This window comes from Chelonoidis abingdonii, chromosome 20 (genome assembly GCF_003597395.2).
Source record: "Chelonoidis abingdonii isolate Lonesome George chromosome 20, CheloAbing_2.0, whole genome shotgun sequence".
Taxonomy (NCBI): domain Eukaryota; kingdom Metazoa; phylum Chordata; order Testudines; family Testudinidae; genus Chelonoidis; species Chelonoidis abingdonii.
The window spans coordinates 6,909,407-6,923,182 of NC_133788.1; the positions used below are offsets into that span (position 1 = coordinate 6,909,407).

Below are 13,776 nucleotides of genomic sequence, written 5' to 3' on the forward strand. Positions count from 1 at the left end.
TAAATGAATCCCCTAAAAAATAAAATGATTTTGTTTTTGCTGCCCAGTCTCTACATTCCCTCTAATTTGTTGAGCCTTTTCTAATATTGGTATGTCTAGAACAGAATACAGTATTCTTGGGTATAGTCTCCCCAGTGTAGGGAGAGTCTACTGCCTCCTGTTCATGACATGAGATATGCAGTCCAAAATCACATAGTTATAAAATCATCAGGTTTATTTCTATTTGTATGTTGAATAAGGACTCTCTAGCCATCTCTTCAATAACATACCTGTTTGCAATGGATATTCTGGAATATGCTTTGCTTATAGATAAGAAATGGTTGACCAAAGAGACGATTCTTTTTTTATTTCCTCTTTCAGTTTGACATGTCAAGTTAATTTAAAAATAGCCCTTAAAATAGAGTGGGGTAACTTATTGTTTTTGATAAATTAGACTTCCCCATTCTAATCTGTGCTCACAGCAGTGTGGGTTCTGCTGCTTCAGAATAATTTCATACCAATGCTATTAAAAATTTTTGTATGTTCTGTGCCTTGTTCTGATCTCTTGTTTGTAACAGGAGATCCTGTTTCAGTCAGGTGGAGTTCTGCAAGTGCTACCAATCCATCAGGTTTTGTTTACTATTTACTTCATCAGTGTCATTAAACACTGAAGATTGCATTTGTGTGTGGAAACTGGAGCTCAGGAGGAATGACATACATCATTTTTTCCATTTGAAAAATTGTCTGAGAAATAGAAGTATGAGTCATAGACAGATTTTAAAGTGAACATTCAATTGAGCTAAGGGCCAGATGCAATTTGCACCTGTAACTGTTGAATTACAGATTCAAGTTACATGCCAAGGAGCCTGATCCAAAGCACAATGATATCTGTTAGATTCTTGCCATTAATTTAATTGGATTTCATATCTGGGCCAATCAGAATAATTTTACCCGTAGTCAGTCAGATATATAGCTACTCAAACTTGGGCTCAGAGTTTAATTACGGATGCAAATAGCATCCACGGAAGGAAAGCCACCCTTCTTAAAACTTACTCCTCTGGGTGATAGCATCATAATAGAAATGCTATAGTTGTGATCGAGGTTTAGAAAATAAATGCCATCTCAGTTTTCAGTATTTTTCCATACAACTACCTTTTGGGTTGAAATTTCATAGGCTCTTTCTTAACCTAGGAGTGGCTTACTTGTGTATAATAGATTTCTCCATGCTAATCTGTGTTCACAGCAGTGTGGGTTCTGCTGCCTCAGAGATTTAGTAGTTATTGGAATTAGATACAAAAATTGTGTAATGCTTGTCTAACTTAATTTCCCTCTGCTACCTGTATTAGATTAGAGGCATAGTCAAAGAACACATTTTTTCAGTTAAATATTTTAGTTTTATTTTATACCAGGAAGTCTACAACATGTATTCTTACTTCTAAAGAATCCCTCTATTCATCTCTTTCTTAGGTCTAGGTAACCAAAAATTAATCTCTTCCTAGGTGGCCAAAAATTAACAGAAATGAGCGTTATCCTTGAATTCACAAAATTTCAATGGCAAATTGATCATTGCTTTGTCTCTGGCTTTTTACCACTACCTAGCCCTCATTATACCTCTTGTTCTGCTTAAAGATACTTGATGTTGCAGAGAGTAGTGCATCTTATTGTATAATGTGCTATTTTTAACACTTTTCTTTTTGGTGGAGAGTATGTTGGTGTCTGTGTGACATGTAAGCAATTTTAATACATTAGGTAGGGTATCGATTTAACTAGCTTGTGGTATGGAAAGGCTATTATTTCAAATCAGTGACTCAGATTGTCTACATGGTGGAAGCGAAACTTCGTAAAATGCTGTTGTAGAATTGAAAGAGAAATACTTAACAGGAAATACTTAACAGAACTTCATTTGCTTGGTGGAATTAGCGTGAGAAGTATTTAGCATGTCTGTGGGTTTTATAAATTTTTTTTGCTGTTTTCTATTTGAGTTTTTAAAAACTGACCTAAAGTGTGTAATATGAAACCTTCTGTTTCTTAAGGTGTCACTGTACTTCCTGGGAAACTAATGAAGTTTATATCTTGCCTCATGACCAGTACCTGGGAGGCAATTATAGCAAAAATTCTTGCTTTATAGCAACATATGGTACTTTTTGTTGAGATTCTGAATTCTCTATCACAGAGGTTCTTTCTTTGTGCATTGTATTTTTATAGAGTGTTTTGGTATTTTGCGGACCACCTCCCCTACTATTTCTAATTATGACACCCTTAAGACAACTATAGTAATTGCTTGCATGGAAATTTTTTTTTTTTTTAGAAAGTACTTAATGTATTTTTAGCTGTCTTAAGACAGTTGAGCAGCTTGAAATAAGGAGGAATTGCCACATGAGTGGTCATTTCTCTGCATACCATTTAATAAATGCTCTGAGGATCACCAGTAGTCCATGGACTAGAGTTTGACAAACTCTGCTCTAGCACGGAGGAAGCAGTGGAGACAGGGAAGAGTGTGACATGGTTGAGGGATGGGTTTCACCTTTTCATTTAGTACCTGATTTACTTAACTATTGTATACAGGCTACAGTTTTCCTTCACTAGTTACTAAACCCATAGCCAGTAACCTGTTGTTTTAATTTTAACCCCTGATGTATAATAAGTGCTTTGTGACTTCATACACAGGAGTGAGGGGGTGTCTGTGTATAGGGAGAAAGTAAGAATGCAACCAGATTCCCTAATAATGTCAGAATAAAATCCCTGGTGGTCAACGATTACTAAACATAGTTCTTGTAACTTGTCCCTTCCTTGTATGTGGTGAATTCTCCTTTCAAGAAGGATTCAGTATGACTCAAGAGTCAACTCTAAGAGTTATTCCTAGCTGCAGTTGATGTATGCCAGAACTCAGTGTTGTAATGACTAGAACTACTGACACTTGCTGGTTTAAAAACGAAACAAACAAAAAAACCAAAATTCTGACCAGCCATAGTGGTTTGTCATTCGATAACACTTGAGCTAATGAGTGAAAAATATTTTAAAATCATAAACCCTAAATCTTAAGGTTGCAACATGTGATGGTGTGGGATTCCTTAACTGTTAGTGACATACCTTACTTTTTTTGTTTTTGTTCTAGCTGCTCTTCTGCAACGGCTAGCAGAATTGGAAAAAGTCAATGCAGAATTTCTGCGTACAAACCAGCAGCTTGAGCAAGAATTTAATCAAAAGAGGGCAAAATTTAAAGAGTTATACTTGGCTAAGGAAGGTAAGTTCTAGGTTCTCTGAATTATTTTAAAGCCTATTTTTATGCTAAACCTTGAATAATCCCTGGTTAGAGAACAATCTTGGTAGTGCTAACCTTTTTTTAAAGAAATAGGGTTTAAAGCAAAGGTTTTCTTGCGTTGGTAGTCGGTTGGTGGGATATCCTGATTGACAGGTGGTAAGACACTGTTAAAGTCTCTTATTAGCCAACACAAAATGTGAGTTTTCCTGCCAGACTTTTTTAAAGGCCATTATAAAGAGGTAAAGAGAAAAACCCTAAGAGTTATCTGGTTACATAATTAGAGTTTCAGAATGTATTAGCCACCTTTCTTTGTAATCTAATTTGTGAAGATGTTGTTTTCTGTAATTATCACACAACTGTTCTCCTTCTATGTAGAAATCTTGAAATTGAGAGTTAACGTAAGGTGAAAAAGAAAGAAAAATTTAATTTGTTTGACTTTAAAGTATATACCCATACTGATATGAGTCAGCAAATCATCTTGAAATGCACATAAAATTCCACAGTATCCTGCTTTTTAAAATAATGTGAGAGTTCTCAAACTCTCATAGCATAGAGCACAGTGTGATAGCATCTGCTGGACACCATCCCCCTTCAGTTCATAATTGTGTAATGTCCTTGGGGCAATGAAAGTAATTGCTTATATGGAAAAGGAATCTTAGGAAATTGTTTGATTAATTTTAAACTTCTGCTGATGGCTCTGGTCATTGCCATTATTCTGTTTTTACAGCAATGACCACTAGTGGGGACAGGCTGGTTCCTTCTTGTTTCCAGCTATTTTTATAGTCATTTAGGCTCTTGACTACAGTAGAAGCAGTAGCTGGAAGCAAGGAGGTGGTGCCAAGCACCATGTGACCTGCCAGCTTTCCACTGACCACCATTAAATGCTTCACAGACAACAGTTTGGAAACCACTGAGTTAATACAAACCTACTGAAGTAAAAGTGTTTTCATCCTCTTTGACCAGTAACTAACAGGGACACTTAGAGAGACATTTTCTGTGTGCTCTATCAGTTGTGGTCAGCTTATTACATAGTATGTAATTGTGTTTTATATCTTGAATGATTGATCAGTCTGATTAATTGTAATGTAAGCAGCCAAACTTACATAGCTTAAATGTGACAGCTAAAAGCATTTATTTTTTAATAACACTCTCTTTGAGGGAAATGCGAACCCCACTAGCTCATGTACCTGCTGTAGAAGAATGGAGAAAAGCAGCTATCTTCTATTTAAGTGCAGGGTTGATTTACTGACTCCTTTTAATCCTAACCGCTTTCTTGTCCTAAAAATATAAAAGAAAGTAAAGCCAAGAAAGATTTAATTAAAACTACAGCTTGCTTATTTTTCTGCTCTCATACGCTTGTACAACTGACATACTGAAGACCAGAGCATAGAGTGTTGTTCTAGCTATTGGGACAAGGGAAATGAAAATGTAAAGACAAGGCACTGCTGGACTGTGGTCAGCAACAGTAATCTCCCTCCTCAAATTAAATCACTTTTCCTCTTGACATTTTCTTCACTTAGGTGCATAGACACCAACGTGAAAGGGGTGCTATTGAAAACCCTAACATAAGTACTTTGCCTTTTCAAGGCACTTTCCCTGCCTTGAAGAATTGTAGGTAGAATATCCCTTCTGTTGTGTGTGTTTTGTGCATTGCCTTGTATAAAGAGCCCTGACCTTGATTTGGCCTTTTGGGCACTATAGTAATACAAAGAATAAAAATCTTAAAGCTGTTTACAAGGCTTAAATGATGACTGTTAGTAACATCCCTTTGAAGTAGATAACTACTCTCAGCACCATTTTATGGATAGGGAAATTGAGGCAAAGAGAGATTAAACTATTATTTGAGGTCACACGGGCAGTATGTAGTAGAGTCAGAAACAGAATACAGATTGACTAGTTCCCAGTCCTGTATTGCAACTTCCTGCCAGGTGACTGGCTTCTTTACAATGTCCATTTTGGTAATTAGGCCATAGTGGTGGTGTGGGCAAACAAATATTAAAGCATAGTGACAGCAATTACCATTAATGGACTTCTCTTCACTAGAAAATTAGTGTGTTACAACATAACCTTGAGAAGTCATTTTAACTAACATGATGTTACAAACCATAAGTCAGCGTAGGTGGGGACACATCTTATTTAACATGTCAGCTGGTTGTGGGTAAAACTCTTCTGGAACCATAGGCATCTTCTGTGGGCTCTAATACTTTGGTCTAATTTCAGTTGTTGTGTTTTGTGTATAGGTGCTGGCTAGTGGTGGTGATGGCCTGTGATGTACAGGAGGTCAGACTAAATGATCTCATAGTGTTGTCTGACCTTAAACTCTATGAATGCGACTCGGTGTTCCTCTCTACACTGACTGCAAAGTCGCATTTAACATCACATTAGTTAACATGACTCCTTAAGGCTGTATTGTCACGTTCAGTGAACACCAGCCCAAAGTGTGAACTGATATTTAACTTGTTTTATTAGCTTATCATCATTGGGATGTCTCTTCAGGAAAATATTTCAGCAGCAGACTACAATGATGTGTGCATTACATTTAAGAATACAAAATGTGCACTTAAAGAAAAAGCACACTAAAAATATTTTTATGTGAAACACCTTAGTCTGATCTACCTAGTTCCATAAGACATTTCAGTAAAGCATTGCAAGGTCAGGAATTTAGTAATGTAAAGAGTTCTTTTGTTTAAATAGAGCAGGGGTTGAGACTAGAGTATTATGAGGTGTGAAAGGAAAAAGAGAGTGATTGAAAGCAGTAGAACTATAAACATAAAGCTGATAAATTAAATATTGCTATAAAAGCTGGAAATAACTACACAAACGTTATTGGGGAAAGGAAGTCGTCATAATAGTAATAGTCAAGGTGCCTTGTACTTTGCAGAACACAGGATGCATTTTGTGGCAAAGTCCTTGGATTCTGTGGCAGTTGGTATAGTAGGCTTCTGCAACAGCTTCATTTAAATAAAAATGGAGGTTTTTGTGAATTAAGTATGAAAACAAATAATATCAGCAAGTAGTCCTCTGTGTCTGTTTAACTCATGTTATACCTTCTTTTTTTTTTAACATCTGCAGTTTTCAATACGCCAGATTTTTTTTTTTTTTTTTTTTTTTTTTTTTTTTTTGCACTGGCAACACCTCAACTGCATCAGCAGTGGAAGGGGAAATGTCAGTTCTAGCAGTTGGGCAGGGTGAGCCTTTTTGCACTAGAGAAGCACGGGAAGCAGTTTGGTATTGTGGGATCAGTATACTAGGTGCATGCTTCTGCTCAAATTATCATAGGTGAAATAGTTAATGCTTGACATATAAATTCTTACCTTTCGGATTCAGACTTAATCCTCCAATGAGGTGAATGGCATAGCTTACATCTTGCAGAGCTATTGTTTCAGGTTGTCTGCAGACTCTGGAAGATAATACATAATTTGTTTTATGCTCTGTTATATTTGAAAGTTATATTTGTAAGGGCGAGGAATGTGTTTTTAATGAAAGCTTAGATTCTTAGCACAGTTGTGATAAAAAGTCAATTTTTCTGCAGATTGCAAGATTGTAGCATAATTGGGGTCCTAGTGGTAATACTTTGTAATTCTGTAGTGCCCGTAATAAGAGGATCACAAAGTGCTGTACAAAGTATAAACATCTCCTAAGGCTCCCATGAGGCAATAAGGTAGTGTCCCTATTTTACAGATAACTTCTGTATTTCAGTTTATGTAAGTGACATATCCAAGGTTACAAAGCAAAACCAAGCAGTCTTCCTGACTTCAGTCCTATCCTCTGACTTCCAGATCATGCTCATTCCCAGTGTGTCTACTTCCCAGCAAGTATTCCCAGTATGTGCGTTACATGACAGTGAAGTAGTTAAAAGTCCAATTAGCTAAATTGGCATATTGATTGATAAGTGGTATACACAGTATCTGCTTTGTAGTTGTGTCTTCCGTCTCTACACTGCATGAATGAGAAACAAATAAAAAAGGAACTTGATGAGCAGAGAAACCTGGAATGTTACTTAAGGATTTTCTTTAACTGTCATGGATAAAGTTTTAAACTTCAGACTCACTCTTGTTTTCCTTTACTAAAATACCAATTTCTGTTGGAGCAGATAGAGCTGCACTTCAAACTGAATTTGTTAACTAAATTAAATGGAAGCGGAGGGCAACAAAAATTATTAGGGGGCTGGAGCACATGACTTGTGAGGAGAGGCTGAGGGGATTGTTTAGTCTGCAGAAGAGAAGAATGAGGGGGGATTTGATAGCTGCTTTCAGCTTCCTTAAAGGGGGATCCAAAGAGGATGGATCTAGGCTGTTCTCAGTGATAGCAGATGACAGAACAAAGAGCAGTGGTCTCAAGTTGCAGTGGGGGAGGTTTCGGTTGAATATTAGGAAAAACTTTTTCACTAGGTGTGAGGTGAAGCACTGGAACGGGTTACCTAGGGAGATGGTGGAATCTCCTTCCTTAGAGGCTTTTTAAGGTCAGGCTTGACAAAGCCCTGGTTGGGATGATTTAGTTGGGGATTGGCCCTGCTTTGAGCAGGGGGTTGGACTAGATGATTCCTGAGGTCCCTTCCAACCCTGATATTCTGCAATTCTATGAACACTTGATTTCAGAGGACCTGAAAAGGCAAAACGCAATACTGCAAGCAGCACAAGATGATCTAGGACATCTGCGGACACAACTGTTGGAAGCCCAGGCTGAAATGGAGAACATCAAAGCCATAGCTACAGTATCTGAGAATACGAAGCAGGAAGCTATTGATGAGGTGAAGAGGCAGTGGCAAGAAGAAGTCGCTTCACTCCAAGCAATTATGAAAGGTAAGGCCAGAGGACGCTGGCTAACTACTTCAGTTACAGCAAGGTAAAGTACAATATTTAATAGGTGATGTTATTGTTCTTGATGTTGTACAGCAGTGGTTCTCAGCCAGGGGTACACATACTCCTGCGGGTAGGCAGACATCTTCCAGGGTTTACTCAACTCATCTAGATCAGTGTTTCTCAACCTGGAGGTTGCTGGGTGGGTTTAGGGGAGTCACAAGCAAGGCAGTTGCCTGGGGCCACATGCCACAGGAGGCCCTTCGAAGTTAAGTGACATGCTTCAGCCCCGAGCGTAGGGCTTGGGCTTGGGCTTGGGCTTGGGCTTTGGCTTCAGACAAGGCTCACAAGCGAAACAAGGCTCATGTATCGCACTGAAATGTAAGTACCATATATTCCAATTGATTTATTTTATAGTTCTATGGTAAAAATGAGAGAGTAAGCATTTTTCAGTCATAGTGTGCTGTGATATGTTTGTATTTTTGATGTCTGATTTTTGTAATGAGGTAGTTTTTAAGTGAGATGAAACTTGGGGCGTGCAAGACAAATCAGGCTCCTGAGAGGGAGAACAGTAGTCTGGAAAGGCTGAGAACCACTGCTGTACAGAATGTGCAGTTTGTGCTGTGGAAGTTACATTAAGCACAGTGGTGATTTCAGTCTTTAGCTGACCAATTCCAATTCTTGCAATATGTACTGGGAAATTCTTAACTTGTATGGACCATTCTTCAGGTACTGAGAATATAGCCATTCCTCCTTCACAAAGACAAGTAATGGTATATCAGACCTGGTTTGTCTGACAGCAGCTTCAGGATGACTTGTTTCTCTGCTTTGGTATGCAAAATTGTCTTCGCCAAACATTTAAATGTCCCTCCATTGCCAGCGCATTGGCTGTTCCCATGTCTTGTGGCTAAATATGTCATCATACTTTCTTTTTTCTCGTGCAACAATATACAATATTTCATATAGATCGCATTCTAGCATGCCGCACACTGATTTACTCTTGATACAAACTACCTGTAAGGAGGAACGTGCAGACAGTAATTTAGGACATAACCGCTATTGTGATAACTATTTTTGCTAGGAGTACACAAAGTGATCACAGTAGTCTGAGTCTTACCTGCTGGGTGTATGTATTGCAGAAACCTGGCTCGTTACATATTTACTCTAGAGAATACAGCTTTTCATGTATTTCGGTGTGGCAGGTGGGGCTGCTCTGCAGCACCTCCTTGTGGGATCAGTCTGGTGTATTAGGTATTCACTGCTTTAGTCTGAACGTTTTGGCTGCCTGCCGAGACCAGGAAACCCATGCAGTAAGCTTGACATCAGTCTTTCAGCAGTGAAATGACAACTCAGGATTCGGCTGTCTGTGCCTCTTAATTAAAGAAAGAAAACCTCACATGCAGGCACTTTGTTGTAGCACTTGAAGGCAAGGCCCTGACCTACTGGGTTAATACTGAGAAGGCCTTCCAATCTTCCCCAGTTCTGCCAATGGTGAGAAGTAGGCAAGCCTTCTTAACTGGACTGCTGGCTCTTGATTGATCAGTATTTATGCAGGCCCGTGGAACGTAGTTTGAGTAGATTTTCCTTAAGCAGAGAATGTCAGGGCTCTGATGCCTGCTGTAGGGAGTAGAGAGGATCTGATATACTCTGTCACAGTTGGCAAGTAAACGTAATTTGGCTTGTTAATACACAAATAACAGAACTAGACCAGTTCTCAACCAGGAGTACAGGTATCCTGAAGGTACACACAGGTGTTCCAGGGGTACTCAACTCATCTAGATCAGTATTTCTAAACCTGGGGGTTGCAACAGGTTTAGCCAGGTTGCAAAAGCAGGACCGGTGTTAGGGGGTAGCAAGCAGGGTAGTTGCCTGGGGCCCTACGCCACAAGGGGCTCTGCAAAGCTAAGTTACGTGTTTCAACCCCAGTTCAGGGTTTAGACAAGGCTCACAAATGAAACACAGGCTCAAGTGTCAAACTATATTTTTATGTCTGATTTTGTAAGTTTTCAGCTGAGGTGAAACTTGGGGTACTCAAGACAAATCAGACTCTTGAAAGGGGTACAATAGTCCAGAAAGGTTGAGAACCACTGAACTAGACTACTGTAGAAGACCCTGGAGTCCCCAACCAAGATCAAGGCTCCATTGTGTTAGGTGTCATACATTCAGGTATTACCTGCCTTGAATAATTTACAGTCTAAATAGATAAGCAGAGTTACTGAGAAGGTTTAGTCCTTTCTGTGTTTTGGGGATGTGGAAGTTTGTTTTTTGTTGTTCCTTTTTTTTAAGGGGATTTTGGTTATTTGCTTAGTGTTTAGATTGCTGTGGGTAGATTTTGTAAATCAGAACAGAAATAGCATATTTGAGCAACGTGACTCTTAGCATGCATATAGGAGGTTATTTAAATTAATGATGTTAATCTAGACTAAATTTGGATCTGTTGAGTTATTGGTAACTTTCTTGGCAAGGTGCAGTTCATTGCAGTTGTGGTTAGTTCTTTGTTCAATGTGATCAACTAGAAGGTATGACAGGTCTCCACTGCAATCTACAGAAGCATATAGCATATCATAGGGCACACTAAATACTACCGTTGCTGTCTTGGATTGCCTGTGCCGAGTTTAGAGGCCCTTAAATAGTTATTTTTAAATAGATATATCCTGTAAAAATTTTCTTTACATGGTAATTTCGTTTAGAAGATCATTGTCTGACTCTTCCCCCCCCCCCCCTCAGAATAGAGATCCTTTAAAAATGTGGACAGTTTACTTGTTTTATTTAAAAACAAAAACAAAATCCTGAATTCTATATTAAATTTTAGGATGACAGAAAGTTGCCTGTAGACCTGTTTTAGTGGTAAAAATTCTGTAGTTTTTACTGATTTTTTTCACTAGCAGAATGCTGCATGATCTGCAAAGGTTCAGAAGTTCTGTTGAATCATGTTTTTGTGTCCCTGTAACTGTTTCTGGGAATGGAATCTAACACACTCTGAGGACAAGGTCAAGTCTATAACATGTGACATATCTCAAGATACATGTACGGGATGTAGCTTATTTCTAGATCTCCCTGCTCTTCGTGAGGTTGCAATACTGCAAAGATAGTGTACTCAGCCTCTGGAGGGAAGGGGAATCATTTGAATCACTTCATAGAGATGCTGTTGGCCAATTAAGAATATTTTACTATTCCTATAAGTGGAGTTTCAGACAGTCCTCAGCCAGAAGGGCTGTATCTATTATACGTGGCTCTGGGGAACAGAAAGAAGACAAAACATGAAAAAGATACAGCCTTGAGTGTCACATAGAATTGAAAGGGTTGTACAACGCTAACCGCAAGCTTTACACAAACATTCTGTATGTAAGATTGAGACTTTCTTTGAAACTGCATAATTTGTAGTCTTATACTTTATAACTTACCTGATTAATGAATGTTTCTGTGACATTGCTTTATAGAAACTGTTCGTGACTATGAGCTCCAGTTTCATCACAGGCTGGAGCAAGAGAGAGCTCAGTGGGGCCAATACCGGGAAAACGCAGAAAGGGAAATAGCAGAGTTGAGAAGGCGGCTATCTGAAGGTCAAGAAGAAGAAAATCTGGAAAATGAAATGAAAAAGGTATGCTGAAATAAATCTCTAAATGTAAAGTGAGGTGATAAACATTTTCATTATAGATGTCTATACTCTTTCAGAGTAATTAGAAAGAGCAGTAAGGTCTAGTCCTGCAAACCCTTATTTATTTGTTCCCATTGAAGTCAATAAAACCTGATTCTGCAGTTGTACATGGCAAAGTATTACTATTTTATTCTCAACCCTGAACTTGTAACTAGGACTATTGGAAATCTTTTGGGGGAATTTTAGGATTTGGGGGAGCCCTTGCATTAGATTCTGTGGAAATCTTCACAAAAAAACTGTAGTCAATGAGTAAACTAGGAACTGTTTTCATTTTTTTTTAAAAATATTGTTTCAGATAATAAATATAGTTTTTGCCATATATCAATCATTTGGAATCTTAAAATATATTATATAAACCTCTGCTGGAGATGACCAAAGGTGCCAGACTTCAAGGCATCTTTTAAAGACTAGATTAATCTTGCTTTAAATAGCATTGCCTATCATAATAGTGACTCTTTTTTTCCTAAATCAAATACAAGATAAGATTTGCATAACAGGAAACCTGCCACTTTATCCTTAGTCTGAATGCCTGTGAGAGTCAGATTGTAATATTTTTTCTCCTTTGATAGCAGTTTTATGTTTTAGAGCAAGCAGAGATGAGGAAAAATTGCATCTTTGCCCTCTTGCTGCTATATTATGGCGAGAGATTGGCACTGTAAATGATACAGTGGATTTTGAGCTCTGAAATTTTCTGAAGCCTAAAAATTGCCCATGCTAGTCATTAGAATCTCACAGGTTTTGGTTGAATGCTTTTTTTTTTCCTTCCTACAGTCACTACGGCTGCCTTACATGTGAACACTTCTGTTTTTGTTTTGAATAACAGGTCCTGAGTGTAAAAACATCCTGTTTTGTCTAAATTCTCTTTTTTTTTTTTTTGTTTTTTTTTTAATCTTTTGTAATTTAAGATGTCAGGCATCAGGATTGGTTAGATAAGAATCCTGAGCTTTTAGCAAATTAATGAAAATTGTAGTTGAAACAATCCTTTAGAAGGAAACTGTCTGAATCGCAAATGAGTCTTGGATTTCCATAACAGTAAAATTCAATAAGGAATTGAATAAATGTGGACTGACAGATCTGACCTGTTTATCTGCATGTCATTCAAAAATGGGGGGGAAAAAATTAGAAACTAGCTGGTCTGCTTGGTTTTTTGGCTTGATTGCTGCTGAGCTAAAGCTGTATCTAACTGCTACTTAATAGCTTCTTTAGTATTATACACTTATTATGGTAGTACCCAAAGTCCCCAGGCAGGATTGGACTGCTTGTGTGCTGAGTGCTGTACAAACAAAATAAGGAGACAGTCCCTGCCCTGCAGAGCTTACAGTTGAAAAGATGTAGTTCCACAGCTTGTTGCACAAGTAAATTAACAAATTGCCGTAAACACCAATGTTCTCAACAAAATTCCCTTAAAAATACAAAGAGGGCGATCCAACAGATTGTTCATAGTGCCAAAAACCTTTCCCTCTGCTGCATTTATGCTTTGTATTAACAGAGTTTGCGCTTGCAGGTTACTCAGGTTGTTGCACAGCAAGTGTCTTAAACTAGGAATTGGCCTCAGTACCAGCCAGTTCCTATCCAGAGCTCCTAGGATAGTAAGTAAATATTACAGCATTTGTAAACTCAGCTTTGTAAAAAAAAGAAAATAAATATGAACAATTATCCTTAAACGGAAACTCTGAGTATCTTGGGGAACCTTTTAAAAAGATCTCCCAACTCAGATAAACCTGAAGGAGGGAAAAGGAAAAGCTGGTAAATGGGCCCAATGACATAGTTTAAGCAGGGTGTTTTAGCTGCACTTTTAAGGCATGAGATTTTCCTGGACTAGAGAGAACTTCTTGTTCCTCATCATAGAAGTTTCAGATTTTTTACTCAGAGATTTAATTAATGCTTAAAATAAAAATAAGGTGAAATGGACTCCTTTTAGGAATAAGAAGGAAATGGCTGGCCTGCAAAGAGAGAAGGGGTGAATCACATGTGAATGAAAGAACTAAACGTTCATTCAACTCCAGCACAAGGCCTGTAACCCCCAAAGGAGGCACCCTTAATCTCCTTCGTTGCTTTGGCTCAGATATTTGATACTT

At 38.2% G+C, this 13,776-nt stretch overlaps 1 protein-coding gene across 3 annotated transcripts in view; it reads left to right on the forward strand.

Annotated features, from left to right (window-relative positions):
* RABEP1 (rabaptin, RAB GTPase binding effector protein 1) overlaps positions 1-13,776 on the forward strand; it is a 72,665-nt gene that overhangs the window by 18,635 nt on the left and 40,254 nt on the right. For 2 of the 3 annotated variants that reach the window (XM_032786990.2, XM_032786989.2), the window contains exons 2-4: positions 3,095-3,223; positions 7,840-8,043; positions 11,481-11,641. In XM_032786990.2, coding sequence (XP_032642881.1) covers positions 3,095-3,223; positions 7,840-8,043; positions 11,481-11,641 — 494 coding nt within the window. The remainder of the gene's footprint in view (positions 1-3,094; positions 3,224-7,839; positions 8,044-11,480; positions 11,642-13,776) is intronic. The other variant, XM_032786991.2, reaches the window with a different exon arrangement.